The sequence below is a fragment of the Lontra canadensis genome, unplaced genomic scaffold (genome assembly GCF_010015895.1).
Source record: "Lontra canadensis isolate GAN:19392208 unplaced genomic scaffold, GSC_riverotter_1.0 scaffold30, whole genome shotgun sequence".
Classification (NCBI taxonomy): Eukaryota; Metazoa; Chordata; class Mammalia; order Carnivora; family Mustelidae; genus Lontra; species Lontra canadensis.
Window position 1 is genome coordinate 17,029,789 of NW_022631024.1, and position 27,842 is coordinate 17,057,630.

Genomic DNA, 27,842 nt, shown 5'->3' on the forward strand with positions numbered 1-27,842 from the left:
TTAGGCTTACAGTGGTGGGAGTTCCCAGTGCTCCCCTTGTCTCCCCCCTACTACTCACATTTGCACTGGTTTGGTACGTTTGTCACCGCTGACGAGCGACGCCCATAGTTAAGGTCAACCAGAGCCCTTGGGTCCATCAGGGGCCGTTCTCAGTGTCATCGGGCCGGTGGGTTTGGACCGATGCATGGCGTCCTGCCTCCACCATGATGTGTCACACAGAATTGCTTCACTGCCCGGAAATCCCCCCGTGCTCCTCCTAGTCACCCCTCCAGCCCCGGGCAGTCCCTACATAGGTGACGTCTCCAGGCCTCCGGGTGAGTTCACGCTGTGGGCAGACTTGGGAAATGGATCTGAACCGTCAGGGAGGGGAGCCATGGTGGGTGCCCGCGGGGCCCAGGAGGGGGGCTGCCAGCCTTCTCGGGGTAGGACGGGAGGAGAGAGAGCAAGTGTGGGCAGTGCCCCGTGTCCCGCAGCCAGCGTCCACCCCTGAGCCTGCCGGGCCTGTGCCAAGGCCCCGGAAATGATTTGCCCCCTTGAGAGGACCCTATAGGCGTTCAGTGTCCTCCCGGGGCCCCCCGACTGCGCATGAGGCGGGCACACCGGCCGCGAGGCAGAGGCGGGCCTGACTGCCATGCTCTGCCGCAGAGCGGCCCAGGTGTGGCTCCCAGCACCTGGTGGGTGCCTTGGGTCAGGGCCCCCCACCTTCCCGAGCGCGGGTTCCTTCATCCAGAGCGTGGAGCTAATCATCACGTTCTTTGTTGGGGGTGAGACAGCAAACGGGAGAAATGAGACGACGAGGTCTGCAGCTGGCCTCGCGTGCCTGGCGCTCCAATATTTGCCGGGACTTTGACTTCCTCTCCCACCGCCATGCCTGTCGCTCTCATGCCGCTGTTTTAAGGGTCAGGAAGGTGTCTTGGTGTAGATGTTTGAAGAGTTAAGAACGTGAGTAGGAATTTTCAAGGCAGACAGACGGGAAGGGTCCTTGGAGGAGAGGGAGTACCATGGGTGAAGGCTCCGGAGCGCAGGGAAGCGGGGTGCGGAGGGTAGCAGTGCTCCGGGGGCCAAGCCAGCCGGGCTGGGGGGGGGGGGGGGGGGGGGGGGGGGGGGGGGAGCCGGGGGGGGGGCACGCGAGGGGGGGGGGGGGGGGGGGGGGGGGGGGGGTGGGGGCTGAGAGCAGGGCCTGCAGGTCCCGTGGAAGGACGGACTAAAGAGTTGCATTAAACAGGCGGGACTTTAGGAGCCACAGGGGCCTCGGGAGTGGGATATGGGGACAGATCACCAGCCCAGGAGAGGCTCCTGGTGCCCGGACCCCAGACCACAGGCTCTGCCTCGTGGGGTCAGGCGCCCTGGCAGTGCGCAGTGGGGACCGGGTGGGTTGGAGGCTCCCCGGCCCCGCCCCTGTCCCCCCCGCCCCCCCCCCCCGCCCCGCGGTCATTGCCAACCCCTCCCATCTCCTCCTCCCGCAGGAGAACCCATACCTGTGCAGCAACGAGTGCGACGCCTCCAACCCCGACCTGGCCCACCCGCCCCGGCTCATGTTCGACAGGGAGGATGAGGGCCTGGCCACGTACTGGCAGAGCGTCACGTGGAGCCGCTACCCCAGCCCGCTGGAAGCCAACATCACCCTCTCATGGAACAAGAGCGTGGAGCTGACCGACGACGTGGTGGTGACCTTCGAGTACGGCCGGCCCACAGTCATGGTCCTGGAGAAGTCCCTGGACAACGGGCGCACGTGGCAGCCCTACCAGTTCTACGCCGAGGACTGCATGGAGGCCTTCGGCATGGTGGCGCGCCGCGCCCGCGACCTGTCATCCACGGGCGCCCACCGCGTGCTGTGCACCGAGGAGTACTCGCGCTGGGCCGGCTCCAAGAAGGAGAAGCACGTGCGCTTCGAGGTGCGGGACCGCCTGGCCATCTTCGCCGGCCCCGACCTGCGCAACATGGGCAACCTCTACACGCGGCTGGAGAGCGCCAAGGGCCTCAAGGAGTTCTTCACCCTCACGGACCTGCGCATGCGGCTGCTGCGCCCGGCGCTGGGGGGCACCTACGTGCAGCGGGAGAACCTCTACAAGTACTTCTATGCCATCTCCAACATCGAGGTCATTGGCAGGTAAGGAAGACCTGCTGGGGGGCTCTGGGTCGTTACCTGGGTACTGGACTGTCGCCTGGCTCTGGGGATGTTAGCTGGTACTCAGGGTGGTACCTGTTTCCCAGGATGTTACCTGGTTCCTGGGATGTCAGCTGATACTCAGGATGTTACCGGGCTCCTGGGACATTATCTGGTACCTGGGGTGGTACCTGGTGTTACATCAGAGGGGCTGCCTATGGTGGCCAGGGCTGCACAGACAAGACACATGGTTTTTCCATAGAGGGAGGTGAATTATGGCTGATAATGTCCTCTGGAGGGCCTGGAGAGCTGGAAGGTCTAGAGACCAGTGGAGCTGGGCAGTGTGGGCAGGGCTTGGGTGAAACCTGGGCACTCAGAAGATGCTCTGTAACTGTCCAGCCTCTTATTGAACTGATGCTTGTGTCTGGGGGTCCTCAGGGCTGCCCTCAGGCTCAGTGATTTTCTAGAAGGACAGAACCTAGCAAAACAGTACACTCTCAATTACAGTTTATCACACTGAGAAGACATTAAAATCAGCAACCCAAAAAGGTACGTGGGTGGCTCCTGGAGACACCAGTGCAAGCTTCCGGTTTTCTCTCCCAGTGTAATCGTGCAGACCGTAGTCAGTCCTCCTAGCAATGATATATAATAACTTGTGTGACGTAGCACCAGCCAGGGAAGCTTGCCCACGCCTTAGTGTCCCGGGTGTTTTGTTGAGAATTGATCACAGTGTAGGCATGGCTGAGTGCCTGTATGGTTGACCTTGATCTTCAATCCCTTGACCTAGAGGCCCCCTGCCATAAATCACATCATCACCATCAACCAAACGAATGTGTCCCAAAGCCCCAGGTAAACAAAGACACTCTTACCAGGCAAGACATTCCAACCTCTCAGAGATTACCTCACAGAGGCTGATAAAGGGCCAAACTTCTCTTTGGCATATGCAGGGTGTGGACAGCCCACACCTGCTGAGCTAATCCTTTACTCACAGCTTTGGAGAAGAATATATCTCCAGGCCACTTTGGGTGGAGGCAAAAAACTAGATTAAAAAAAGCCTTTGATGTCCGGGAAAGGTGGCAGATGATTAAGTGACTGCACGATACCTGAGTCATTTGTTCCTTCAACAGATAATGTGCGGGTCTGCAGCGACAAGAGCTCTGCCCCTGAGCCAGCTCCCTAACACCCTGGTCTGCACTCAGGAGAGGCTTGGGAAAGCCTCATCCCTGGGTCAGCGAGGGCTCAGTGATAGGGGGCAGCCCTGTGTGACACTGTCCTCGTTTGACTCTTGGACAGGCAGCCTCAGTGGTACTTGGAAACTTACTAGAAATGTACATTCTCAGGCCCCACACCAGACCTACTGCATCCTAACCTCTGGGGTAGGACCAACAATCTGTTTTATTGAGCCGTGCAGGGAATTCTGATGGGTGCTCTAGTCTGATGACACTGGTGTGCCGGGTGGGAGCATGGTTCTGGAGCCAGACAGCCTGGCTGGATTCCCGACACTGCCAGCCACTAGCTGTGAGACCCCGGACAAGGACCCTTCTGTGGCCCAGTTTCCCAGTCTGTAGAATGGGGATGATAACAACCATGTCCTTCTCATGGGATGGTGGTGACGGTTAAACAGGCTAACGTGGGGCTTAATCAGGATTGGGAGCATGGCTTACGCCATGTGGGCAGGGGTCCCACCAAGAACTCTGCTGGGACAACATACACTGGGGGCATCTTTCCACAGCAGGCTCCCAAGACCCCAAGTATAGAATTGCTGATGAGAGGAAAAAGCGATTTGTTGCACGGTGTGTCCGGTATAACCCCTTTTCTGTAAAATTTATAATACACCCGTGTGCATAATTTCTACATCTTGGGGAGGCACTGGAAAGAAATCTGTCTGGACACAGGAAGAGCATCAGGGCTTCGGGGCAAAGCCTGGGAGCGTGTTGCTGACCAATCACGATGGTCCTGCCTATAGAGTAGGGCTGTCATTTTCAGCTCATGTTTGCATTTTATTTCCTATGGATTCTGCGTGTGTATAACGGGGGGGCCAAGGCAAAGGCAAGTGGTTGATGAGGTGGTTCAGGGTCAAGGCTGGCAGGTGCACACGCGGGGTCCTGTGGTTCTGACACCTGTGACTTCTAACCCTCCCCCACTTGGAGCAGGATATGTTAAATCAGGAATGTTCCGGAAATCACCCGACAAATGGCCACTGTTGTGGAAGCTCGGGGTCAAGGATGAAGCTCTCTGATCCGTGTCCAGGCTATAGGCCACTGGTCCTCTCCATGACCTCTGCCTGCCCTGGGGATGCAGTGGCTGTTATAAGACCCTTCCTCCACCTGCAGTCACAGCGGGCTTAGCAACATGGTGGTGGGGACCAGAGCGCCACACCTTCTGGGGAGTGTGGTCGCCTTTCTGATCTGCCTTTAGCTGCTGCAGGGGGACCCCCATCTTCAGGAGTCTGGTCAACGGCCCTCCTTCCACCTCATTGGGCGATCTGGGGCCAGAGAGCAGGTCCCAGCCTAACCCCTCTGGGCCCCTATCTGGGCCTCAGTTTCCCACTTGTAACTTGAGGACTGGGCACCTGGAGACCACGTCTCCCTGGCAGGATGGCAAGGCGGCCCCCGCTCAGCAGCTCCCAGCTCCCCTTGGCACCCAGCCTCTGCGGGCGGCGGGGATCAGACGTGGTGGTGGCGAAAGTAGGGCTATCAATTCACTGAAGTAAGTACTCTTCAGGCGGCTGGTTGGCAGGAAAGGGGCAGCTTGGCTTATCGATTAATTAGGTCTGGTTAGATGGTTCAGCAAATGGCTGCAACTTCCTCTGCTTTTCCTTTTTAAATTCCGGGTGGGAAAGCACAGCAGGGCCAGGAAGCCAGAGAGGGCCAGGGAGACAAGATGGGGCAACAAAGGCGTTGGAGGAACTGCCCAGATGGTGCCCTTGATGTTTCTGAGTAGGCACCTAGGGGACCTGGGGGTTCTCGGGTTCTGGGATCTCAGACTGAACCCGTCCCAGGAATCCCTGAGTCTCACGGCCCGAGTGCCTCCCCCTGTAGCCTGCCAACAAGAGTAGCTGATACTTATTGAGCATTTGCTACAGTCTCATTGACTGAGTCTCATTGAACTCTGAGCTAAGGTCTTCATGGGCATTTTCTTATTAAATTAATAGTCATTTGACTCCCCAGTGGGTTATTGAATTGCTAAGATCCCATAGTCCAAGAATGTGACATTGAGCAAGCCAGACCTGATCCCCACCTTGTAGAGCTTTCCCTATAGAGACAGCACTCCCCTCTACCTCCTGTTTTCAGACGCAGAGGCTGAGGTCAGGGAGTATAAAGAGATCACAGAGCTAAACTAAACACCAGACAGCCAAGACCCAACCCAGGCATGGCCAAGCTCAAGTGCATCTCTATATAGGGCCATCTCACTGACCGCCCCCCACCCCGCCTCCCAAATCAAAGGTCTCTGGTACTGTGGTTGCTCCCAGCCTGCCATTGTTGTCAGCTATTTCTCAAGGGAGACCCAGATTGGGTGGTGGAGGGGGCAGAGACACCAGGCCACTGCGGGGGAGGGGAGCAAAGCAGCTGGAGAAAGCCCAGGGACCTGTGGAATGAGGAATAAGTACTGAGCAGGGATGAGGGGAGAGGCTTCAGCACCTTGAGGCCTCTGCCCCCACTGGCCTCCCTGCCTCCCGGCCTCCCTGCGGGCCCCGGCAAAACAGCTTTGCCCATCCTGTCCACCCTGGGTCTGGGATAGAGGGAAAGGGGTGGGGGGGTCCTACCTCTTATTCATTCCCGTTCCTGGAAGGCCAGAGGGGGCAGGGAGCTCTTTTCTCTTCCCCGCGCGGGAAGCTCAGGTGTGGAGCCCATCAGGGTTTAACTGTGCAGCAGATCCAGGGTGACATCTGGGTGGGGAGGCACTTGATCATCCCTTTACTGTCCTTGGAGCAGAGACAGAACCCACACCTCCGCCCCAAGTGGCCAGCACAGCAAGGCCCAGACTGGGCCGGCGCCCCACAGGAGAGCTTTCTAAGATGACGCATTCCCCAGACCCACCACGACGAGCCTCAGATCCCGTAGTTTGGAGCAAGGTCCAGAAAACCATCAGGTGAGCCGGAGAGGCAGGGCACCATCACTGATGCGCTCGAGCTCCTTGATCCAACTGGGCCTCAGTGTTCTTATCTGCAAAATGGAAATTCAGTAACTCCCTCACCAGCTCCTGGCGAGGATTCAGTGAGCCGGTGTGCGCACAGAACTGATCCAGCGTCCCCTTCCTCTGGCTGGGTGGCAGGAGAGGTAAGGGAGGGAGGTGTGGGGGGCCAGCGCTGCCTGGGCAGGAGTCCACGGCTACATCCATCCCCAGAAACCAGAGCTCAGACAAGATTCAGGGAAGCATGCGTTCTTGGGTCAGTGCGGTGGCAAGCCCACGTGTCTACAGGGGCCCGGAGGACAACATCCCTGGGTGATGCAGACCCGTAGAGACAACAGGGAAGTGTGCGGTCTGTGGAGAAATGGGGAGAGCAGGCCCTTCACAGAACAAGAAACCAAATATTGCCAGGTCTTCTGAGGTTACAAGAGAAGGCAGGTAGCAGGTATCTATGTAAGGTCTCTTGGTTTTGGGGGTTTTTTAAAAAGATTTTATTTATTTGTTTGACAGAGAGAGATACAACAAGGGAGGGAACACAAGCAGGGGGAGTGTGGAGAGGGAGAAGCAGGCTTCCTGCTGAGCAGGGAGCCCAGCGTGGGGCTTGATCCCAGCACCCTGAGATCATGACCTGAGGCGAAGGCAGACACCTAATGACTGAGCCACCCAGGTGCCCCAGATCTCTTGATTTTTAAAATTTTGGCACCTACTTCAAAATTGTTTTTTAAAACCCTGCGCAGGTACAACAAAAAACACTGGTGGCCCAGGGCAGCTTCTGAGCTGACCGTGTGCCCCTCACGCGTTGAGATGTCCCTGTTCTGTCCCCGCTGTGACAGCAGAGCCTCTGTACTAATAGGATTCAGCAGGCCCCCAGCAGGGTGGGCACCCAGGGGCTGTGGCACGGGCAGACCAGCAAAACGGTGTTGCCAGTCCCACCCATTCTGGGTCTAGAACAGAGAGTAGACGGGGGTCATCCAGTTCTCAGCCCCAAGCCCTGAGCAGGGGCAAATTCCCCTGCTCAGAAAATTCTTGGAGGCTCCAGGGAACCAAGCCAGCTAGGCCTTTATCAGCTGGGGACAGGGAAAGAGGAGTGAGTTCCCTGTTCCTAGAGATATTCAAGCCCAGCAGGGTGGTGTTTATGGGAGATGATGGAGAGAGCTCCGTGGGTCACATTAAGGTCCTGTGCACCTGTTCCATACAACAAAAATAAATGTTGATTAAATGAGCAGGAGCTTATAGATACCACTTAGAAATCAGCGGGTGTTAGATTACAGGCTTTGGGTCCTCACTGCCTTTTCACCCAGGAGGAGCTTGGAAGGGGAAAGAGACATGATCTGTCCCAGAGACAGACTGGGCCCGGATGGACGCATCTGACCCCGGACTGGCCTACGAGCCTCCCGGCTTCGCCAGTTTCTGCTCTGAGTCCCTGGGCCGGCTGCCACCCACCTGGTCTTGTCCCCTCCCCCTCTTCCCCACATCTCGCTTTCTTGTCTTCTTCCACAAATGTCCTGTCTCTATTGATCGCCCGGTAACTGGAGATGGACGGAACTCAGGATGAGAATAGAAACCTCAGAGGGAAGGTTTCTGCTCTGGGTGTGAGTGGGGAGGGCAGTGGGTGGGGGCGGGGGGTGCATCAGAGAGAGGCGCCTTCCCCCCAACCTGCATGCCTGGCCCTCCTTCTAGACTCTTCCCCGGGCCTTTCTGCAGGGAGCATGTGAATTCCTGTAAATGCTGGGACCCCGCTCGGGGCAGAGCAGTTTCACTCCTAAGTATAACTGAGAAAGCAGGGAAGACGGGGGAGTTCTGATCCTGCTACAACATGGGGGAGCCCCGGGGACACGAGGCTGAGTGAGATAAGCCGGACGCGAGAAGGACAGGTGCCGTCTCCCTCTGCTCAGATGTGGTGCCTGGAGAAGTCAGGATCAGAGCAACAGAACATAACATAAAGGCTTGGGGAAGGCGGGGGCACAGAGTTACCGTGGAGCAGGGGCAGAGTTTCGGTTTAGGATGATGTGAATATTCTGGAAGTGGACAGCAGGGACACTTGCCCAGTAACGTGAATGTACTTAATGCCCCTGAACCACCTAAAAGTGGGAAAATGATAAATTTTATGTTATGTATATTTTGCCTCAATTAAAAGAAAAAGAAAGAAAATTCTTGATCTCGGGGTCAGGAGTTCAAGCCCCGATGTTGGGTGTAGAGATGACTTAAAAACATAATTACATAGAAACTTGGGGGAAAAAAAAAAGAAAGCAGAAGAAGGAACAGGTGGGTGGATGGCTTCCATGTCAGACGGTCTGGGGCAGATCCCACCCGAGCTGTGACCCGGGGCAGGTGATACCAGCTGTCCGGGCCTCCTTTCCCACCTTGGTAAAATGGAGACAGCGACCATGGGGTGTAAGTGAGGGGAACCAGGAAGAGGGTTTGGGGCCGTGGCTGGGCCCCGGGGAGCATCTGGAAGCACCAAGGCCGGCATCGTGCCCGGGAAACGCCAAGTGGTGGGGAGCATCCCGGAGGCCCTCCCCCCTGGGCTGTGTGTTTTTCAGAGGGTCATGCGGGCTTTGGGAGCCAGGACCCCCAAAGGACTTGCTGGGTGTTGTGTGCGGTGTGGGTGGTCAGCCTGCCGGTCGGGCCCCAGGTTCTAGGCCGTTCTCAAAGGGTGCCTGTGATCCTGAGTATTTGGGGAGTCATCTTCGTGTGCTGGTTTTTTTTAAACTGACATAAACAAATTCCGCTCACTGGGGATGGGGATTTCGTTAGGGGTGCGTCACGTCCCCTTAGCTGGATCTGCTGAGCTCCCTGAGCCGTCCTCCCCACCAAAGAGCAGATGTGCACAATTAAGACAGAGTTGTCCGTCTGCTGAGAACTGGGGAGAACAGGGGTTCTTGGGGAACTGCGTGGGGGGTCCCTTGCCCAGGGCGGCTCCTCTGCTCCCCGCCCGGATTTGGCGCCCTCCATCAGTACAGGGGGCAGGAAGGGCTCCTGGTTCGGACGAGTCACACAAGATGTGGGGTGGGTTGGGAGTGGACCCCCGATGGCGCCTGGAGAACCGTGCCCCCCTTTCTCTGAAAGGAGAAGGATTTCCTGAGAGTCTTCTCACTATCGTGTTCATTCATTCCACAGATATTTTTAATGCACACTTTTATTCATGTCCTAAGGCCACCAGAACCAAGTACCACAAACCAGTGGGCCTAAAAAAACCGAAACGTATTGCCTTGCAGCTCTGGAGGCGTGAAGTCTGAAATCAAGGGGTGGGCAGGGCCACCCGTGCTCTGAAACGTGTAGAGGAGAACCAGTCCGTGCCTCCCTCCCAGCTTCAGAGGCAGCCGGCGACCGCTGGCCCAGCTGGCTGTCGCTGCATCCCTCTGGTCCCAGCCTGTCTCCTCCCTGCTGCCTGTCCCAGCCTGGCGTGCTCACTGGAGCTCCTCTTGGAAGGACGACAGCCCCGTTGGATTAGGGTCACCCTCCTCCGTATCACCTTACCTTATGTCTTAGATCTGCAAAGACCCAGCTTGCATACAATTTCATGCAGCAGGAGTTAGAACCTCATGAAGGGCGAGTGGGAGCAGGTGGGGGAGAGACGTTGCCGGCAGGAGTATAACAGGTGCAAAGGCCCTGCTTTCGCACGCATGGCGCCTTCTAAGAACTTCACGTGATGTGACTAGAGTGTGTGAGTGCCCTAGGACAAGAGCAGAGGGGACGTGGCTGGATCCTGCCGGCCCCACAGCCGTGGGAGGGCGTTGGTTTTATTCTAAGTTCCTTGAGAGCTCTTGCAGGATGCTAGGAAGTGACATCATCTGATTTCTGATGCTTCAACATTTGAGTTGGGAAGGGACCAAGAAGTGGCAGGGAAACTAGACGGGTTCTTCCAAGACTGACACTGGCCCGTACAGGTTCCAGCAGTGGAGGAGGGAGCTGGGGGCCGTCTAGGGATGGGGGGGCTTTGGCAGTGGCTAACCGTGTGCCTAGTGGGGACGGGGAGCAGGAAGCCTCCAGGGGACTCCCAGGATTCTGGCGTGAGACCCTGGATAGGTGGAGATTTTACCTGGTCACCTGTGGACAGCTGGGAGGGAAGTTTCCAAAGGAAGTCGATTTTACATTTTTACATTGTATTTTTTATTTTATTGTACAGTAAAAATCATACCTTTGGGGGCACAGTTCTATGAATTTTAACACCTGTACAGATTCAGGTGACTGCCATGACCATGTGGTGGCAGGACACTTCCATGTGCCCATGAAACTGCCTCTGGCTCCCCCGTTGTCACTGCCCCACCCCCAGTAAACACAGATGTGCTCTCTATTCGGACAGTTGTCTTTCTGAAAATGTCCTATAGGTGCGGTCATCGGGGTGTGGGTGGCCTCTTTCTCTCAGCACAGTGCCTTTGAGGAAATGGCTTTTTTGTTGCTGGGTGGCATCCCACAGTGCCGGGTGATGTCCCACTGTGTGCTGTCCGTCCCTCTATTCCTGTGCTCATTCAGCCGTTGTGGGATATTTCAACTGCTTCCGGTTTGCAACGATCCTGAGTAAAGCTGCTGCGAACACTCATGCGAAGGTCTCTGGGTGAACATAGTCTTCACTTCCCCTGAGTAAATGCCGAGACGTGGGTCGCGGTGCCTGTGATGAGTGTGTGTTGGACTTTATAAGACACCACTGCCCGGTTTTCTAGAGGGCTGCGCACGGGGAAGGGGGAGCTCCGCTCTGGACCTGTGGCTCTGGGCCGCCCTGGAGGCCTCCATCTGGAGTGTAGCCCAGACCGAGCCCTGGGGCCTCTGGGGCTTCGAGAGATCCCGACTCCATGGGAGCCTTCGAGAACCCCGAGTGGGGAGACGGGAAGAGCGTCCGGCTGGGATGGAGCCCAGAGAGGCTGGACAGTGAAGTCCGGACACCGAGCACGAGTGGCCCGGAGGGGAGAGCGGCCAGAGGGACGGAGCCCAAAGCCAAGCAGGAGTGCGCGCCATGCCGCCGGGGCGTCCAGACGGCGGAGGGCAAGGCGGGTGCGGGAATTCGGCAACAGGGACATCAAAGGCGACGTCCCGAGAGCAGATGGGGTGGAGTCGGGGGACAGACGCTGTCTTGGGGTGCGTTCCAAGGTGAATGCCACGAAGTGAAAGGATGAAGGAGGGGTAAAACCGGGGTGCTGTGAAGGCCTTTAAGAAGCGTGGTCCTGAAAGGGGGCCGGAGGGGAGACGTGGGGAAGAGAGTCCTTCCTGCGAATGGGGGAGGCGCCCCAGTGTGGGAAGAGCTGGGAAGGGCTGGAGGGGGCTGCCAAGGGGGGGGTGAGGGGATGGAGGGGGACCTTGCACCACATGTAAGGGGGAAAGGCACACATACGCCACCGACAGATGCAATATTTGGGTCAGAAACCTGACTTCTAATATTTCTGGCAACCAAGGATGGCCATGCTCACCCCCAGAGCCACCCCCCACCCGCCCTGAGGCTCCGAGAGGTCTCTCTGTGGTGACGAGGCTCTTGGAGCCCAAGGGAAGCCTACATTTGCATCTGACTCTTTCCTCTGCGAGGTTCTGGCCCAAGCCAAGTCCCCCCCCGCTTGGATCCCGCTGTTGGAAGGCTCCTCCAGCACCTGCCGGTTAGCTCAAGGCCCCACACTGCAGGTGAGCAAGAAGTAGGCGCCCTTGTTATACGGAAGGAGTCTTGTTTTCACTCACCTGAACGCAAAACTCACTCCAGGTGTGCAGGCCTCACTGGGGGTCGGGGGGATCCTCTGGGTCTCATCTCCCCTCCGGTGCAGTCCCCACAGCCTGGCGGCACCCCGCGGACAAACCCCAGGCCCCAGCAGGCTCTGTGCCCAGCCCCCAGCTTTGTGACCATGAGACTTGGAGGCGTGGGCATGGAGCAGGCAGGCGGGCCGTGGAGGGGCGACGAGTCTGTTCTCAGGCCTCGGCCTCCTCAGCGGAGTGAGCGGGGTGGGGGTGGAGGGGTCATCCCGAAGACTCGCAGCATGTCGCCCCGCATCAAGCATGGTTTCGAGTCACAGCTGCTCCCTTCCCTGTACCCCTGCCACGCCCCCCACGCACGGGGGTGTGTTCCTGTCCCCCGACAGGCAGAAGTCCGCTTGCCCAAGCACCTGTTGCTGAACTCCTCACCCCTGAAACATGGCACACCTGCTGCTCACAGACTCTCAGGCTCTGGGATGCCCTGAGGCCTCAGTGGGAACCCTGGGTCCCCGAGGGGCCTTGGCTCGGCTGTCTGGGACTTGGGGAGTCTTGTGGCTTCCCCCCATTCAGAGTTGCCCATTCTGAGCTTGGGATCCTGGAGGCCTCTTTCCACTCTGTGGGGCCATGCCCTCCCTCTAGATTCCTACCCAGCCCTACACACCCCTACACACCCCACTCCTGGCCTGAGCAGGTTCCTTACATGGACTCCTGTCACCCTTCTGCCCCCCAGAGAGCGACACCACCAGCGCCAGGATTTCATCTGGGAAGATGTCTGGCTTCTCTCTATAGTCTTGCCCCTTCCGTGCAGAGGTTTTTTTCCCAAACACAAGTACAGCAGGGTCCCTTCCCCTTCGTGGCTTCCTGCCGCCCCAATCAAGTCCGGCCCCTGCGGCTCTGCTCCCACGGCCCACAGGCTTTGCCCCCCTCCTTCGGCAGCCTGGGCTCTGGGTCCTCGCAGACCTGGGGCCCTGCTGTTAGGTCCCTCCGGCTCGCACTGTTCTTTCGGCCTGCCATCCCTGCCTCCAGTCTGGCCGGTTCCTCCTCCCTCAGGCTTGGCTCAGGCGGCCCCTCTCTGGGGCTCCCGAAGGCTGGAGACCTGGGCAGCCACCCTCCGTGCCCCTCTCCGGCCTTCATGGAGTGTGGCAGTCCCACTGCTCGGCCACGGTTTCGGCGGCCACGCGTGGACACATCTGAACCCCCGCCCCCGCCCCGCCCCAGGCACTGAGCTGTGTGGGGTCTGGCTTGTCACCCCGTGAGGCTGGGACCGGGAGCCAGCTGGGCATGTTGTACATTTCTTGAATTCTCTCACTCATTCATCCGTGAGCAAACTCGCTCACCGTCAGCAGCTCCCTGCAGAGCAGAAGGGAGCGGCGTGTTAGCGGCCCGGAGGCAGGGAGGCAAAGCCGGCTGGGCTTGCCAACGCCCACCCCGTGGCTGCTCCCTTCCATCCTCCGCACCCAGCAGCCCCCATCACCCGATCACCCGGGCCTGGCCCTCCCTTCACGGTGGGGGGACACAGATCTGGCTTTAGTAAACGGCCTGGCCAGGCTGGGGCGGGGGGTGGCCTTTCCAGGCCCTCCCTGGCCGTACCCACGATGTCGTCCACAAGCCACACACTCGGGCCCACCAGTTACACACTCGGGCCCAACAGTTCCCTTCCACAAGCCTCTCCCGGTGGCTGGGAGGCTGCTTCTGGCTCTATAATGGGTAATAGGATTTATCAATAGTCTGGAGGAGGTGATGTACGTTAAAGCACTTAATATAAAAGGACTTCGCACAGAAGCCCAAATTTGATTTGGCCAATGAACTCAATTGCCGGCCTGACTGCGTTCCAGGAGGAGCGGCAGCCGGCAGCCGGCATTCATCCACATGACCCCAGGAAGCCGGAGCCCTCCCTGCCGCTCTGCCCTGAGGCTCCCGCCTCCTGTGGTCCCTGCACCCAGGAGCCCTCCTCCCTCCCTTCCAGACCCAACCCCGCCCCCTGCCGCTAATGCACTGGAAAAGTCCAGCATTTTACTAGGTTCCCCTCCCACTGTCCCTACTGTGTCCTTCTGGTCCCTTGTCACCTCTTGATCCAGCTGGAGTTGTAAGCTTCCCTCCCACCATTGCTTGCTTCTGGAAAGGCTGCCCATCCCTCCACGCTGGTGTGCCCCAGCCAAGCATAGTTTCTCCCTTCATCTCCCCCCACCCCAGAAAGGTCTATGACCCCCAGGCCATGGTGTTCCCTTTGTGGGGAGAAAGGACACTTCAAAGGATGACCTTTGGCCAGCAGCACACTGAGACCCAGCCATTTCCATGGCATCTGCTGGCTGGGAGGGGATACCCCTGCCCCCCGACCCTTCCACGGAGCCCCAGCCCCCTCCCGAGGCCACATCCTCCTTCCTTGGTGTGCAGAGCCCAGCCCTGAAGCCCTGAGCCCCTAAGTGCCGCTGGGGCTGTCACCTTCTCCCTGGTCCTGCACAGCGAGTGTCCACCCTCTTGTGCCAACACGTCCGGGCCGGCACAGGCTTGGGGCAAGCTTCCCTCTAAACCCTGCAGCCCACTGACATGTCTCCCAGAAAGTAGAACCATCTTTACCCAAAGGCACAGGCTCTATCTGGCAGAGAAATGGGCAGACACCACGATTGCTTCAAAATAGTCGCTTGTCCCCAACAGCTCCAGGCTTCGGGTGTCAGGAACACACAAGTCCTCTCTGTTCGCCCTGCGTGTGATAACACTCAGAGCAGTGGCCAACTGGGGGGCCGCCAGGCAGAGCGGACATGGCACCGAGAACCACCAGGGCCCTGGGCTCTCCCTGAGCCCCCCTGTGTGCCCCATGGCCAAGGGGTCCCTGCAAATGTGAAATCCTGGCGGGTTTGACCTTGGAGGGGAGCCAGCCCCGGCCCCTCCTCCCTGCTGGGCTCCAGCACCCGCCTCTCTCTCTCTCTCTCTCTCTCTCTCTCTGTCTCATCGCCCCCCACCCCCACCCCAGGAGCGATGACATCACTCTTTCCGGCTGCCAGGCATTGACCTACATTCCTCCCGCCCTCCTGTCTGGGAGGCGCTCCAAACACCCGCTCCTCTCGCCCCGAGGAGGGAAGGGCCCGCTCACGATTTTTCGTGGAGCACTGGTGCCCGGCCCGCGGCCAGATGGCGCTCCTGCCGGCAGCTCCGGGGCACCGCCCGCTCTCCCTCCCCCCGGGGCAGGGCACGCCCTGGTCTGGCTGAGGCCGGTGGCCCTGGGGTCCCCACGCTCATGCGGCTGCCGAGGCCCCGGTCAGGCCCTGCAGGTGGACAGGAGGCAGCGATGTCAGCATGCCAGTTGCCTCTTGGCAGGAGCAGAGCACGGTCTCCCAAGAACTGGATTGTCTGGGATGGCCTTGCCCTGGAGGTGAGGCCTGGCCCCGCCGCAGACAGTTGCAGGTCCCTGGGGCTCAGGGCTCGTTAGGGACTCATTGATTGGAGAAGGGGGCGGAGGCCTCTGTCTGGAGGATGAGCAGGAGGGCCAGCTTCCAGTGGGAAAGTGGGTACAGCCCCTGCCAGGCCTTAAGAGGAGTCAGGGGTTGGGCTGGAAACCCATGATGCAGACACATACATGAGCAGGGTGGCAGGTGAGGCTGCCAGAGAAAATGCTCTGTTAAATTTGAATTTCAGAATAATAAAAAAATTTTAAGTATAAGTTTGTCCCAAATATGCCGTGGGATATACTTATACTAAAAACCTATTCATGGTTTACCTGAAATTCTAATTTAATCAGGCAACCTATATTTTTATTTGCCACCTCTGTCTCCTCAGGAAAGTGGCTCCAAGATGACAGTGCGTATGTTCCCCGGTGGAAACCCCCAGGGCCTGGAGAACAGGCAAGCTGACCTGAGAGCACTGGCCACGGACAGGCTCTGGGGTAGAAAGGACAGAGGAGGGAGCCTGTCTCAGGCTGGGCACCTGGGGGCTGCCAGGTAAGGGTAAGGCCCATCTTTATTGCTAGGAACCCTCCGCTCCCACCTCTGTGACCTCTCAGCCGCTAGCGATGTGTGTGGGGCTCGCTCTGTGTGGGACCCCGTGCTGTGCTCCCCAGGTAATGCTGCCCCTCGTTCCCAGCGACCCTGTCAGAGGGGAGACTGACACCCTGAGTCTGGTCACCTGCCACCAGATGTAACACTGCCTGGCTCTTACCATAGCAGCCGCTCGCCCGATGCTGGGATAACCTCACTCATTCATTCCACAGACACTGAGAGCCCACGGGGGCCCGGCAGTGTGTCAGGCACTTGTGAGCAATGAAATAGCAGAATTGCAACTCTCAGATGTAATTCAACCCTTCCAAGCTGCAAAGGAAAGGTCTGAGTCCTGAGAAGTGACTTGCTCAAGGTCACCCTGCAAATTAGGAGCCAGGTGTGAGTCTGGATGCTGACTCAGCACCTCTCCTCCTGTCACTGTCCCGCCCTGTCCTCTCTCCCTCTTTCTCTCTCGCTCCCCACTTCCCATTCTGTCTCCTCTCTCCCTCTCTCTCTGTCTCTCATGGAGCTGTTCCAGCTGGGTCCGTAGACTTAAAGCCTGGGACTCTGAGATCTGGCTGGGTGGGAGGGGTAGCAGACCCGGGCAGACTGGAAGTGTCCACCAGCCAGTGGCAGGCCCCTGGGGGCTGGCCGGCCTCATGCTGTCCCCCTGTTCGTTATTAAATAATGCTTCCTGATGGATGAGCTGGAAAGTGCTGTGTAGTGGGGTCAGGTGGCTCACGGGATGGTTTTCTGGAGAGACCGATGGTTCTCAAAGGTCAAATTCAGAAAGCAATTCCTTGGGGAAGTTGATCCCACGGATGCAGGAGAACATTCGGGCTGGAGAGAGAGCACCACCCCCAGGCCTGCACACAGGCAGGAGCCAGTGCTCATACGGAGGGTAGGAAAGGGGCTTCTTTCTTCTGTGGTTTCCTGTTTCCTGCACCAAGGCCAGGCCTCAGAATTGTGAAGGCTGTGGGTGGGGGCACAGCCTTGTGTCCCCTCTCCTGGCCTCGTGCAATCAGTAAGGCGAGCTGCCAGAGGTGGGAAAGGGGCCGTCGTGAGGTCCACCTCAGGCACTCGGGAGCCCTGAGTTCAAATTCCGCCTATCCACACCCAGAGGCCCAGAGTGAGTTACTGACAGTGACCTCCTGGCATCTAGCCCCTCCCCTGTGACGTGGGGGTATCGTGCTTTCTGGGTTTTCACAAGGATTTGGTTAACAATGCACGTTTGCACAGCGCCTGTCCACATAGGAGTGCCCAATAAATTATTGATATGTGCTTGCTTATTTTTTTATTTATGTCATCTCCGGGGGCCTTCTGGAATGGCGAAGAGAAACCCCAGAAGGTCAGCAAGCAGCTTGAAGGAGGGTGGGAAGGGTCGTGCCTGTGTCTGGGGGACTGTGGGCGGGTTGGCCTTCCTCTGGGCCCATGTCTGTCCGACAGGCAGCCCTGGACACTCTCCAAGCCACTGTCCCCTGCCTGCTTGCAGCCCTTCTTAAAGGGGACTCAGCAGCTGTGTGGCCTTGGGCACCTCCCTTCCCTTCTCTGTGCCTCGTTTCCTTAGCGGTAAGATAGAGATGACGGCAATGTTACTGTTCGTAAGGCTCTTGCGAAGAGTTGGCGTATTCATTCCTGGAAGGACCTCAGGATCCCTGTCTCTAGGAGCTCTTAAGTTTAAGGAATGAGGAAACCAACCCGTCTTAGACCACATCTCCGTTGCATCTCAAGACAACACTGGGGGGGGGGGGCAGGTGCCACTGCCGCCCTGTTTTACAGATTAAAAACTGAGCCGTGGGATGTTCCGCAGCCTTCCTAAGGTCACATAGTAAGCGGCCAGACATGCCAGGCTAGTGTGACCCGGGGCCGGGGCTCCCATCGTGCAATCACCTGGAAAGGTGGGAGGAAGCGGCGCAGACCCTGGCTGGTCCCCGCTGTGTGCGGTTAGTGACGTGATGTGGCGGGTGCATTACTCCTGTCCATTCGTTCATTCCCTCACTCATGGGTAACCGGCACCACCAGTCCTCAGTAGGCAGGTGACAACCCTGGGACTCCCAGACTCCATGTTGCCCCTGCCCCCGCTGGCCACCAGGGAGTTCAGGCACTGAGTATGACTCTGGCTTCGGGCTGCCTTGATTCAAGTTCTGGCTTCTGCCCCTTCCCGGCTAGGGGACCTCGGGCCATTCACGTCCCCATCCTGGGCCTCAGTTTCCCCATTTGCTCAGTGGATATGATAACGGTGTGTTGTTCATGGGATTGCTGGGAAAGGCCGTGTGCCCTTTCCTGTGGGGCTCTCAGAGCCGAGCCATGTGTCCGCCTCCTCGGCTGGCGGCCCTCTTTAAGGCACAGTGTGATACGTTTGATACAAATAGTAAAACACACCTCTGAAGATTTCTAGGAGAGAGAGGATAATAAAACCCTGTTTCCCGGGCTTCGGTCACTTAAGTAACCCCTTCACAGTTTTCCCTTATTTTCCCGCATTTCCCCAATTATTACCCATTCATTCATCATTCATTCATTCACAGCCTCCTGAGATATAATTTACCACACAAGACACCCATTTAAAGTGTACAATTCAGTGACTTCAGTCAACTCACAGACACACCCAACCCCACAGGCAGGCTTTCAAACACTTCCATCACCTTAAAATGAACCCCTGCCCTCCTCCCTCCCCAGCCCCCGGCCATCACTAATCTACTTTCGGTCTCTGTGGATTTGCCTAATCTGGACATTTTGTATAAATGGAATCAAACAGCAGTTGTCCTTTTGTGTCTGGCTTATTTTTTGCTAAGCCTCGTGCTTTCCAGGTTCACCCCTGCCGGAGCAGGTGTCCCAACCCCATTCCCCTTTATGGCCCGGTCATATTCCCTTGCATGTGTTTTGCTTTTCTGTGGACGAGCCCTTGGGTTGTTTCTGCTTTTCGGCTACTGTGAAGGCCGCTGCTACGAGCACACCCCGCACACCTTTCTCGTGCGGGCGTGCCCTGGTGTCGGTGGGGTGTACACCTGTGGGTGGGATCGCTGGGTGGTGCGTTGTTCTTGCCAACACTTGTCACTGTCTGTGTTTTTGATAATCAACATAAGATACACGTGGGAGATTAACGTGTGGTGATTTTGATTTGCTTTTGGCTGACATCTTGTCATGATCTTGTTGGCCCTGCTTGTGTCTTGGGGAAAGGTCTACGCGGATCCTTTCACCACTTTAAAAAGCGGGTCATGTTTTTATTACGGAGGTGCAGGAATTCATCCTGTAGCGTAGACACAAGTCGCAGCAGTTTTCTCCCGTTCTATGAAGTGTCTTTTCACTTTCTTGATGACGGCCTCTGACACACGCCAAGTTTTTAATTTATATAAAATCCAATGTATACATCTTTTTCTGCTGTTGTCTGTGCTTTGGGTGTCTTGGCGAAGAAACCACCGCTTTACCCAGAGTCAGAGATTTGCCGTATGTTTCTGTTTTTCTTGTATTAACTCTTACATATACGTCTTCGATCCATTTTGAGTTAATTTCTGTTTGTGGTGTGACCTCACTCTCGTGCATGTGGATGTCCCGGATTATTAATTTCCTTGCTTCATAGCTGCTTTAAGTGAATATGCCTTACTGTCTCACCTGGGTGATGATACGTTTAAGATCCCAGGTCTGAAGCGTTTGTCACTTAAAAAAAAATACTGTGTGTTCAAAATAAATACGAACCCCGAAACTGCTTTATAGTTCACGCGTGCCTCTCCCACGGTCACGTTGTGCGCTCCACTGGGGGAGACCGTGCCGATGCTGATGCTTACTGGGGTGAGGAACAGTGTAACAGGGGCCGAAAGAGCTGGGACAGTGAGAAGTCCCCTGCACAAGTGACATCTGGTCTCAAACCTGACACTTCCCCCAGTGGTTAGCTTTGGGAGAAGGGGGCAGGGCCCGGCAGGGCTCCAGGTGGAGGGAACAGCGTCTGCGGAGGTCCAGAGGAAAGCAAGCTCAGAACCCAGGCTGGATGGAGATGGCGAGGGAGAGACAGAGACCCGGAGAGACAGGGAGAGAGCCGGAAAGGCCAAGCCCTGAACAAGGGTGCGCACCTGTATAAACACAGAGACAGCGTCTCCCAGTCCTTCCTGCAAAGTCAGGAAGTCTAAGAAGCAGCTCCATTGACGGGGTTCCGTGTCTGTGCCAGCCCTGGTGAGGCTTTCCCCCACTATGTGGGCTTCTCCTGGCAGCCATGCCCGACGGGGAACTTCTCTCCTTGGGGGAGGAGGCACCGAGCTCATTCCAGGCTCAGCCAGGAAGGGTGGAGAAGCCAAGACACCCTCTGGGAGAGGAGGCCTGTGGGAGGGCCTGGCCAGCACAGAACTGGGGCAGAGCCTGGGTCAGGATTTGGGTCTTGAGGAACTAGCTGCGTGGCCTCGGCTTCTCCCCAGCCTGGGCCCCACGGGCCTGTCCAACTCTGACACCCTGGACTCCCCGCCACCATCACTACAATCTGCTTCTCCGATTCAGCCAGTCTTTATGCATTTTTAACAAGCCAAGGTCAGTGTTATCACCCAAAGTTGAGATGGCTGATATGTAGCTGATATCTAAAAATATCCCATCCTCGGGCCAGAGGCATGGAGTATGTTCCTGGTTCCACACAGCTGGGGTGTTCCTCTCCAGCTAGCTCAGTGGGATGTTAAATAGGAATTCAGAAGGGGAAAAAAAAAATCTGAGTCAAATTCGTTTTGCAAACAAACTTCTGTTAGACAAAGTCAGGTTTCTTTCCTGCAGGACTTGTCAGGGCCTGTGATCTGCTAATGGGCACTGTGGGTGGGGGGGTCAGGGAGGGGGGCCTGAGGGCATTAGGGAAGCATCGTATGTGCTGACCAGTAAGGCTAAGCACAGGACCTCTCTTTGCCAAGGACTAGCTCTGGGGTCTGGTTGCCCAGGGAAGAAGCGTCACCGCGCCAACAGGTGCTGGCCCATCCCCCAGTGCCTTTCCAAGAGCCGGGCACATGGAAGGCCCCCTGTGCCTTTGCGGCTGCAGATGGGAACTCTGAAAGAGTGAACGGGCTTCTTCATGCCCCGTGGAGCCCAGATCTGAGCTGCAGTAAGTTCTCGAGAGGGTCAGGCCTGACCGCATGGTAGAAAATAACATTTGCCATCTGTTTATAAACCTAATACCTGCTCATGATAGAGCCTGTAGTACATGTGCAACGACAAAGAAAGAAAGAAAAGCCACGAATCAGCCCATTCCCTCCCAACCTGGCACAAACACGCTGAAACCCAGATACATTTTTTTCTTGGTGATTTGGGGGTGGATATATGTATTTTAAATGTAACAGGAAGATATACATGTTAGTGTGCCTGGGGTCACTATGACTGGATACCACAGACTGGCCTGACTGGGGGGCCTCCATGCCTCCATCCGAGCCCAGGCCTGGGTTCTCCGCTGCCGGTCGACACCCAGCTTTCCCCCTGACCTCCCCAGCCGGGCTCTGGTGCCCCAGGTAAACAACGGAAACAGTGCGTCGGGCAGACCTCCTCCAACCTCCCAGCGACCTCTGTGTCCTGGGCTGGCCTCCTCCCACCGCTGGGCTCCCCTCAGACCTCAGGGGTAGAACTCTTCTCAGCCCTAGTAGGGGTTCTCCTCCGGTTCTTGCCTCTTTCCAGAAGGTTCTCTCCTCCTTGTCTGGCAAACTCTTGATCCTCCTTCAGGCCTTAATTTTAAACTTTTCTTCCTGGAAGCCTATGCTGCTCCCCCAAGACTAAGTTAGGACCCCCCCCCCCCCCTTAGCCCCTCTCCTCTGTATGGTGCTTAGGCACATGTAACAATTGCCATGAACTAAAGATTGGCACGATGACTATGGTCAAATTAATAGACTTCATGTTGGGGAGAGGGTCCCCGATACCCGGTCTCCGTGAACACGGCCCCCCATCATTACTGCTGCGCTAGTGGGATCATTCGCTACAGGCGATGAGCACTGCTGTGTTACTGTGAGCCAGAGCCCACAGGTGCGTCGGGGTCCCTCTCAGGGTTGTCAGCTCTGTGGGTTTGGACCAATGCACAGAGTCCTGCTGCCACCGTGATCTTGTCACACAGAATGGTTTCACTGCCCTAAAATGCCCCCCGTGCTTCTCGGGTTAACCCAATCACGGGTCTCGGTCATTCCCCTACTAGACAGGCTGTATACTCTGTGGGAGCGTGGACCCCCCACCCCGGCTCTGTTGACCATTCCACGATCTGCTCCCCGGCCCAGAGCCTGGCACGTAGTTGGTACCCGAGCTCTATAGTTTTTGCATATTTTAACAAAAACAGGATTCTACTAAACGACATTATTCTGCAAGTTGCTTTTTACAAACATGGACAATACACCTTGGAAATCTTCCCGTATCAGAACCTAGAGTCTTCTGGCTTTCTTTTTACTCTGGAGGATTTCCACCACGGATGCCAGCAGAGGACCGCCATATACCTGTCCCCCCGACCCAGGGAGCTACCAACCCGTGGTCTGTCGGGTTTCATCCCCATCTCTGGCCACCTTCTTCCTTTCCGTGTCACTCTGAAGCAAATCCCAGAGCCCGGTTCACTTCATCTGTAAGTACTTCAGTGTATATCTTGAAAGGAGAAAGACTTTAAAAAATGTGACCACAGCGGCATCCCTGCATCTAACCAACGTTAACTTAAGGTCATCAAATACAGTCAGTCTCCCTATTTCCGATTGTTTCGTGACTATTTGTTTATTTGAGTTTAAGGCTGTTTGAATCAGGATCCAGATGGCTGATGCCTCTGAGGCTTCTCTTGATGTGGCCCCCCCATCCGTCTTTGCCCCCCACCCCTCATCGGGTAGAAATGCTGGCTGGTCACTCCCGGAGTCCCCTCTGTCTGGGCCGACTGCGTCCCGCTGCTGTCGTGTGTGTGTGTCTCTGGCCTCCGTATTCCCTGGGATTTTGTAGACGGATGCAGAGGCCCCGTCAGATTCCAGTTCAGTGGACTTGGGTGAGACCACGTCGGGTGCCGTGTGTCCTTCCGTCCGTCGGCTGTCTCTGCGCTCGCAGCCTGGAGCCGTTGGCCGAGGCAGGGCTGCTGCATGGCGACCTCCCACTCCTGCCTGCCTTCTTGGGTTATTAGCGGGGACGCTTCTATAAAAAGAAACATCCCCCCATCCACAGTTCGTTACGCGGGGGTACAGTTTACACAGGACACACAGGACACGCTGGATTCTCTCCCTTTATTTACTTGATTTCAGAATAATGAGTTGCCTATAAATATTTGAATGAATGAATGAATAATACATGTGTGGACAAACCGACCGGGGTTTGGGAGTAGTAGGGGTTCTCTCCATCTGCCCTCCGGGGTGTGGGTGTGGGGCGAGGCTGAGCGCGGAGCAGCGGCCGGGCCGCGCGGGTCTGCGAGGGGCGCTGGTGAGCAGCTTGTGCTGCCTGTCATCCTGCCTCAGCCAAGAGCAAAGGTGATTAGGACAGAGCGTCTGGGTCAGGGTCACCTCGCCACCCGCCCTGGGATGGCGGAGAGCGTCACAGGCACCGCTCGACCGGGGAGTGGACCGGTGGCTGGGGCTCCGGGCGCGGCTTTAGCCTGGGAAAGGGTAGATCAGGTGCTTTCTGAAGAGCGGGGCGATCGGGGAGTTTTTGTCCCAAAGGAGAGTCCCAGCAGGTTGGACGGGAGGCCCCCACGGTCACCCTCCCGCGCCCACCTGCCCATGAGTCACTGACCTCTCTGGCCCTCTGTGTCCCCCGCAGGTGCAAGTGCAACCTGCACGCTAACCTGTGCTCCGTGCGGGAGGGCAGCCTGCAGTGCGAGTGTGAGCACAACACCACCGGCCCCGACTGCGGCAAGTGCAAGAGGAACTTCCGCACCCGGTCCTGGCGCGCCGGCTCCTACCTACCGCTGCCCCACGGCTCTCCCAACGCGTGTACGTACCCCTGCCCGGCCCGGCCCGGGAGACTGCGGTCTCCCCCGCTCTCCATCCCAGGAGCTGTGAGTCACAGACATGCACACACACGCACGTGCGGATACCTGCGAGCATACGAGCACACACCTGTGCAGACGGGCGTGCCAACGTGTGCACAGATACAAGCGTGCACACTCACCCTGCCCCCCGCCCCCCGTTACAAGGTGCCCCTGCCCCCTGCAACACCTAAGCCACCCTTCCCACCCCAGGCGCCAGGGGAGACCCGAGATGAGCGGCTCAGCATCTTTCCTGCTGTCCTTCCTCTGCCTGGCCCTGCAGGCTGGAAAGATGGCACCGTGGGGTGTTGGCAGGGGGTGGGGGGACTCTTGCCTCCAGGCTGTGGCTGGCAGCACCGTAACCAGCTTACGGGGCGTTTACAACCTGCCACTCGGGCGCTGCGTGCTGCGCGGTCACCACACCCTCGACCCTCAGAGTCACCCCAGGAAGTGGGTCTCTTTTATCCCATTTTTAAGGAGGGGTCCTTGGAGGCCCTGGCCCGAGATCCCTGCAGGCCTCCTTTCTCTGCATCATCCCCTCTGTGCCAGGGCTAGGGTGCACCCACACGTGCCTGCGACGGGAACAGCCTGGGGGGGGGCCACTCATCAGGGCCCCCCCAGAGTCCATGGATGTTTTCATGAAATCACAAATGCTAGGGCGCCCCCAAGCTGCTGTGGGGAGGGGCTGGGGCTCAGCCCCAGGGTGGACGCTCCCTGGCCAGCCTCCAGCGACTTCGCTGAGGTCTGACACTTGTCCAGCTCTCTGACAGAGGCTGCACCAGGCACCCGATGCAGAGCTTCTCTCGTAGCCCTCACAGCTGCCCCACGGGCGGAATGAGTACCCCCCACTCCCCAGATGGGCACACTGAGGCCCAGCAGCCCTGGTCCAGCAGCGAGCAACTGGTTTGGGCCCAGTTCCAAAGCCAGAGCAGGGCGGCGGCCCCTGGCCCCTGGACCACCCCACTGCCTGGGCACCCTCGTGGGAGCCCCTCCACTAGCACCCTCCCTCCACCGATGTGCAAGATTTATGTGACTTTAGGCTGATCAAAGCTGAAAACCTCACAGCGAGGCCGTGACAGGCATGTCGTGCCTGTGCCGGGCGACAGGCCTTTGAAGGGGTGACTTGCCAGGCGCTCACGGCACTCTGGGCCTTCAAAGGCACTCAGAGCTCTGGGCGCTGACAGCCGCCCCGCCCGGCTCCCTCCTTGCCAGGTGCTGACCCATCTCTTTGTTGGAGCCATTGCCTGAGCCCTTTCTTTAGTGGCTGTCTCCTCCCTCCCTGGCAGTCTGCCTCCCTTCATCTGTCCCACTGGCCTCCTCCTTCCCGCTCTCTGCCCTACCTCCTGGAAGGATCTGCCCTCTCCTGACGCTGGCAGGTGCACAGACCTGCTCGGACTGAGGTGGCCACCCTCTGTCCAGCCTGCCGGGGGCAGACATGCGCCCGCACATGCAGACCAGGCTTTGCCTCTGGACCCTCGTCCCTCTGCCCTGCAGGGGCAGGCAAAACCCCTTCATCTGGGGGAGCTCCTGGAGCTGGCCCTGCTTCTCCAGAGTACCCACCCCTGCCCCGGGAAAGAGGGGTTTCTCCTGGAATCCCCAGGAGCAGAGATGAGGTCCGAAGTGCCGTGTGTCCTCAGCCTGTCGCTTCCTCACCTGGGACCCCCACCTTCTCTAGGACAACAGGAGAAAACAGCCCCCAAGACACAGACAGAAACAAGTCCCAGCTTAATTTTGCTCCCACCGTGTCCCCATCTCAGGCAATGGCACCAACACCCAGGGGGCCAAGCTGCAAGTGTGGGGGTCCCCAGACGCTAGCCCTTCCTCTCCACTGCCCCCGCTTGGTCTCCATATCCCCTCCAGTCAGGGCCCCGCTAGTCCATCCTCCTCGCGCAGGCAAAGGGCTTTCCCGACCAGGGTGCCCTTGCCCAGGGCCCTCAGAATCCTGTCCTAACCCAGTCCAGCCCCTCATCCTCCCAGGCTGCCCTGGTGTCCCCTGGGCTCACTCTGGGGAGGTCTGTGCCTCACGTAGCCTGCTGTCCATACACCCCCCCCCAAGGGCCTCCCAGGGCACGAGGGGCGTCCTCCCCCTCCGCCATTCTTCAGGGACACCCAGCCAGGGAAGCCTGGCACCAGCTCCTTCCTTCTGCGACTGAGGGTTCTTACCCCCCCGTCTCCTTTCCTCGGGCATCCTTCAGCCCCCGGGGCACGGACACAGGCCACTCTCAGCGGTGTGGCCTTGGGCAGGTCACTTTACCTGGAGGCCAGTGTCCCAGATCACTGATGAGCCCCCGTGGGGTTCTGCAAGGACCAGGCTGGCTGCGCGGGGCCACGCTCAGCACGTGTCAGCCACATGCGGCAGCTGCCACGATTCTCGTTTCCGTGAGTCCCCCGCCATCTCCGCTTCCCGCAGACGGATGCACACAGTGTGGTTTCTGCCTGGAGGTCAATTCCACCAGTGCCTCCAGGAAACCCGCCTGCCCCGGCCGCGGTGCCCCTCCGGTCCTCCGGCACGCCGGTGCTCCCCGAAGAAAGGCACCCCTCCTCCTTGTCCTGCACAGGAGGGCCTGAGAGTCTAACCTCAAAGACCAGTGCACGTGATGCCCCCAGTGGAGTGTCTGACACTTACCAGCAGGTCCCCCGGAGGTTGGTCCCAACTCTGACACTCAGCTTCTCCATCTGCAAAATGGGCAAAGGTGGCCCCTTCCTCTCAGGGCAGCTGTGAGGATGAAACCGGGTAGATGGGGTCATTCCTGCATGCGGCTCCAGGTCTCCCTCCCCCAGCTCTGTCACCGCCCCCCAACTTCGCTGGGAGGCCCTGTGACCCTCCTTCTCTCCCCCAGGTGCTGCTGCAGGCTCTGCTGTTGGCAGTAAGTACGCGCTGGTCCTCCGCCCTGGGGAAGGCCAGAGGTGCCCCCAGTGCATGACTCCAACCACACCCCTTCACTTCGTCACCTCTCCCGCTCCCTCCTGTCCCCCTGTGGCCCTCAGCCAGCGCCCCCACATTTCTCCCCTCGAGCTTCCTGGTCAGTGCTGCTTTGGAAAGGGCCTTGCAACCCCAGGGTGCACTCCCCACGCCTCCCTCTCCTCCAGGACAAGAATGGGGGTCCCTTCTCCCTGGCCAGGGCCAGAAGTGCCCCCTCCCGCAGCCCGACTGTGGGGTGTGCCTGGCTCAGGAAGTCTGCACCTGTGGGCCTGGGAGGCGGGGGCAGCTACGCCGGGGTCCTGCTGCCTACAGGCCCTCGCAGAGGGGTCAGACTGTGGGAGGGAGGTCGGGCGTGGGCACCCACGGGCTGACACGGCATCAGCAGGCTGCGGCTCTAAGCACGGTGCTTCCCGGACCGCCCCCCACCCCCCCGCCCCGTGGGTTCTGCCACCAGCTTTGAGAGTCAGCGGGAGAGGACTCGCCAGGGTCAAAGGGCCCGCCAGGGGCCCATGTCACGCTTCAGACATGCTCGAGGGGGGCCACAGCCCACCGTGGCCTGCTCCCTGCTGGGACACTGGGGGCAGAGACGGTGCCAGAGGAAGCTGGACCCCGGAGGGGATGCTGGCCCACTCAGCTGGCCTCTCTGCAGCACCCCATACCTGCCAACTCCCCACCCTCTTGCCTTTCTCGTCTCTTGCCAGGCGTCGGCAGACCCCGGAAAGACCCTGTCCCCAGAGCCCCTGTGGCCACTGTGGCCCTGAGAGGGGACCCCAGCACTCTCGCTCCCTCTACTTCCACCGGGCGGGCCCCGATGGCCCCCAGCACCCCACAGCCCATAGGTGGGTGCTCAGGGACAGCCCGGCTGCCCTGCTCTTCCCCACGTCCCGCCATGTCCCCACCCCCGTGTATGATGTGTGCTGCTGTCGGGTGTCTGCCGTGGGGCTTGGCTCTTAGAGCACATTAGACCCTAGAGCCTGAGAGTGTGGGGCTGACGGAGGGCCTCCAGGATGTCTGGGTCCCCCATGACTGGGCCCGAGCGTGGGGATCTGGGGCTCCCTTCAAGCCCCTCAATGCTTATTCCTCCTGCCTCCCACAGCACTGGTCAGGCAGGTCCCG

The 27,842-nt window shown here is 58.4% G+C and overlaps 1 protein-coding gene across 3 annotated transcripts in view; it reads left to right on the forward strand.

Annotated features, from left to right (window-relative positions):
* Positions 1-27,842, forward strand: part of NTNG2 (netrin G2) — a 65,675-nt gene that overhangs the window by 29,010 nt on the left and 8,823 nt on the right. For 2 of the 3 annotated variants that reach the window (XM_032866131.1, XM_032866132.1), the window contains 4 exons: positions 1,467-2,110; positions 23,596-23,768; positions 26,644-26,670; positions 27,428-27,565. In XM_032866131.1, the coding sequence (XP_032722022.1) occupies positions 1,467-2,110; positions 23,596-23,768; positions 26,644-26,670; positions 27,428-27,565 (982 nt within the window). The remainder of the gene's footprint in view (positions 1-1,466; positions 2,111-23,595; positions 23,769-26,643; positions 26,671-27,427; positions 27,566-27,842) is intronic. The other variant, XM_032866133.1, reaches the window with a different exon arrangement.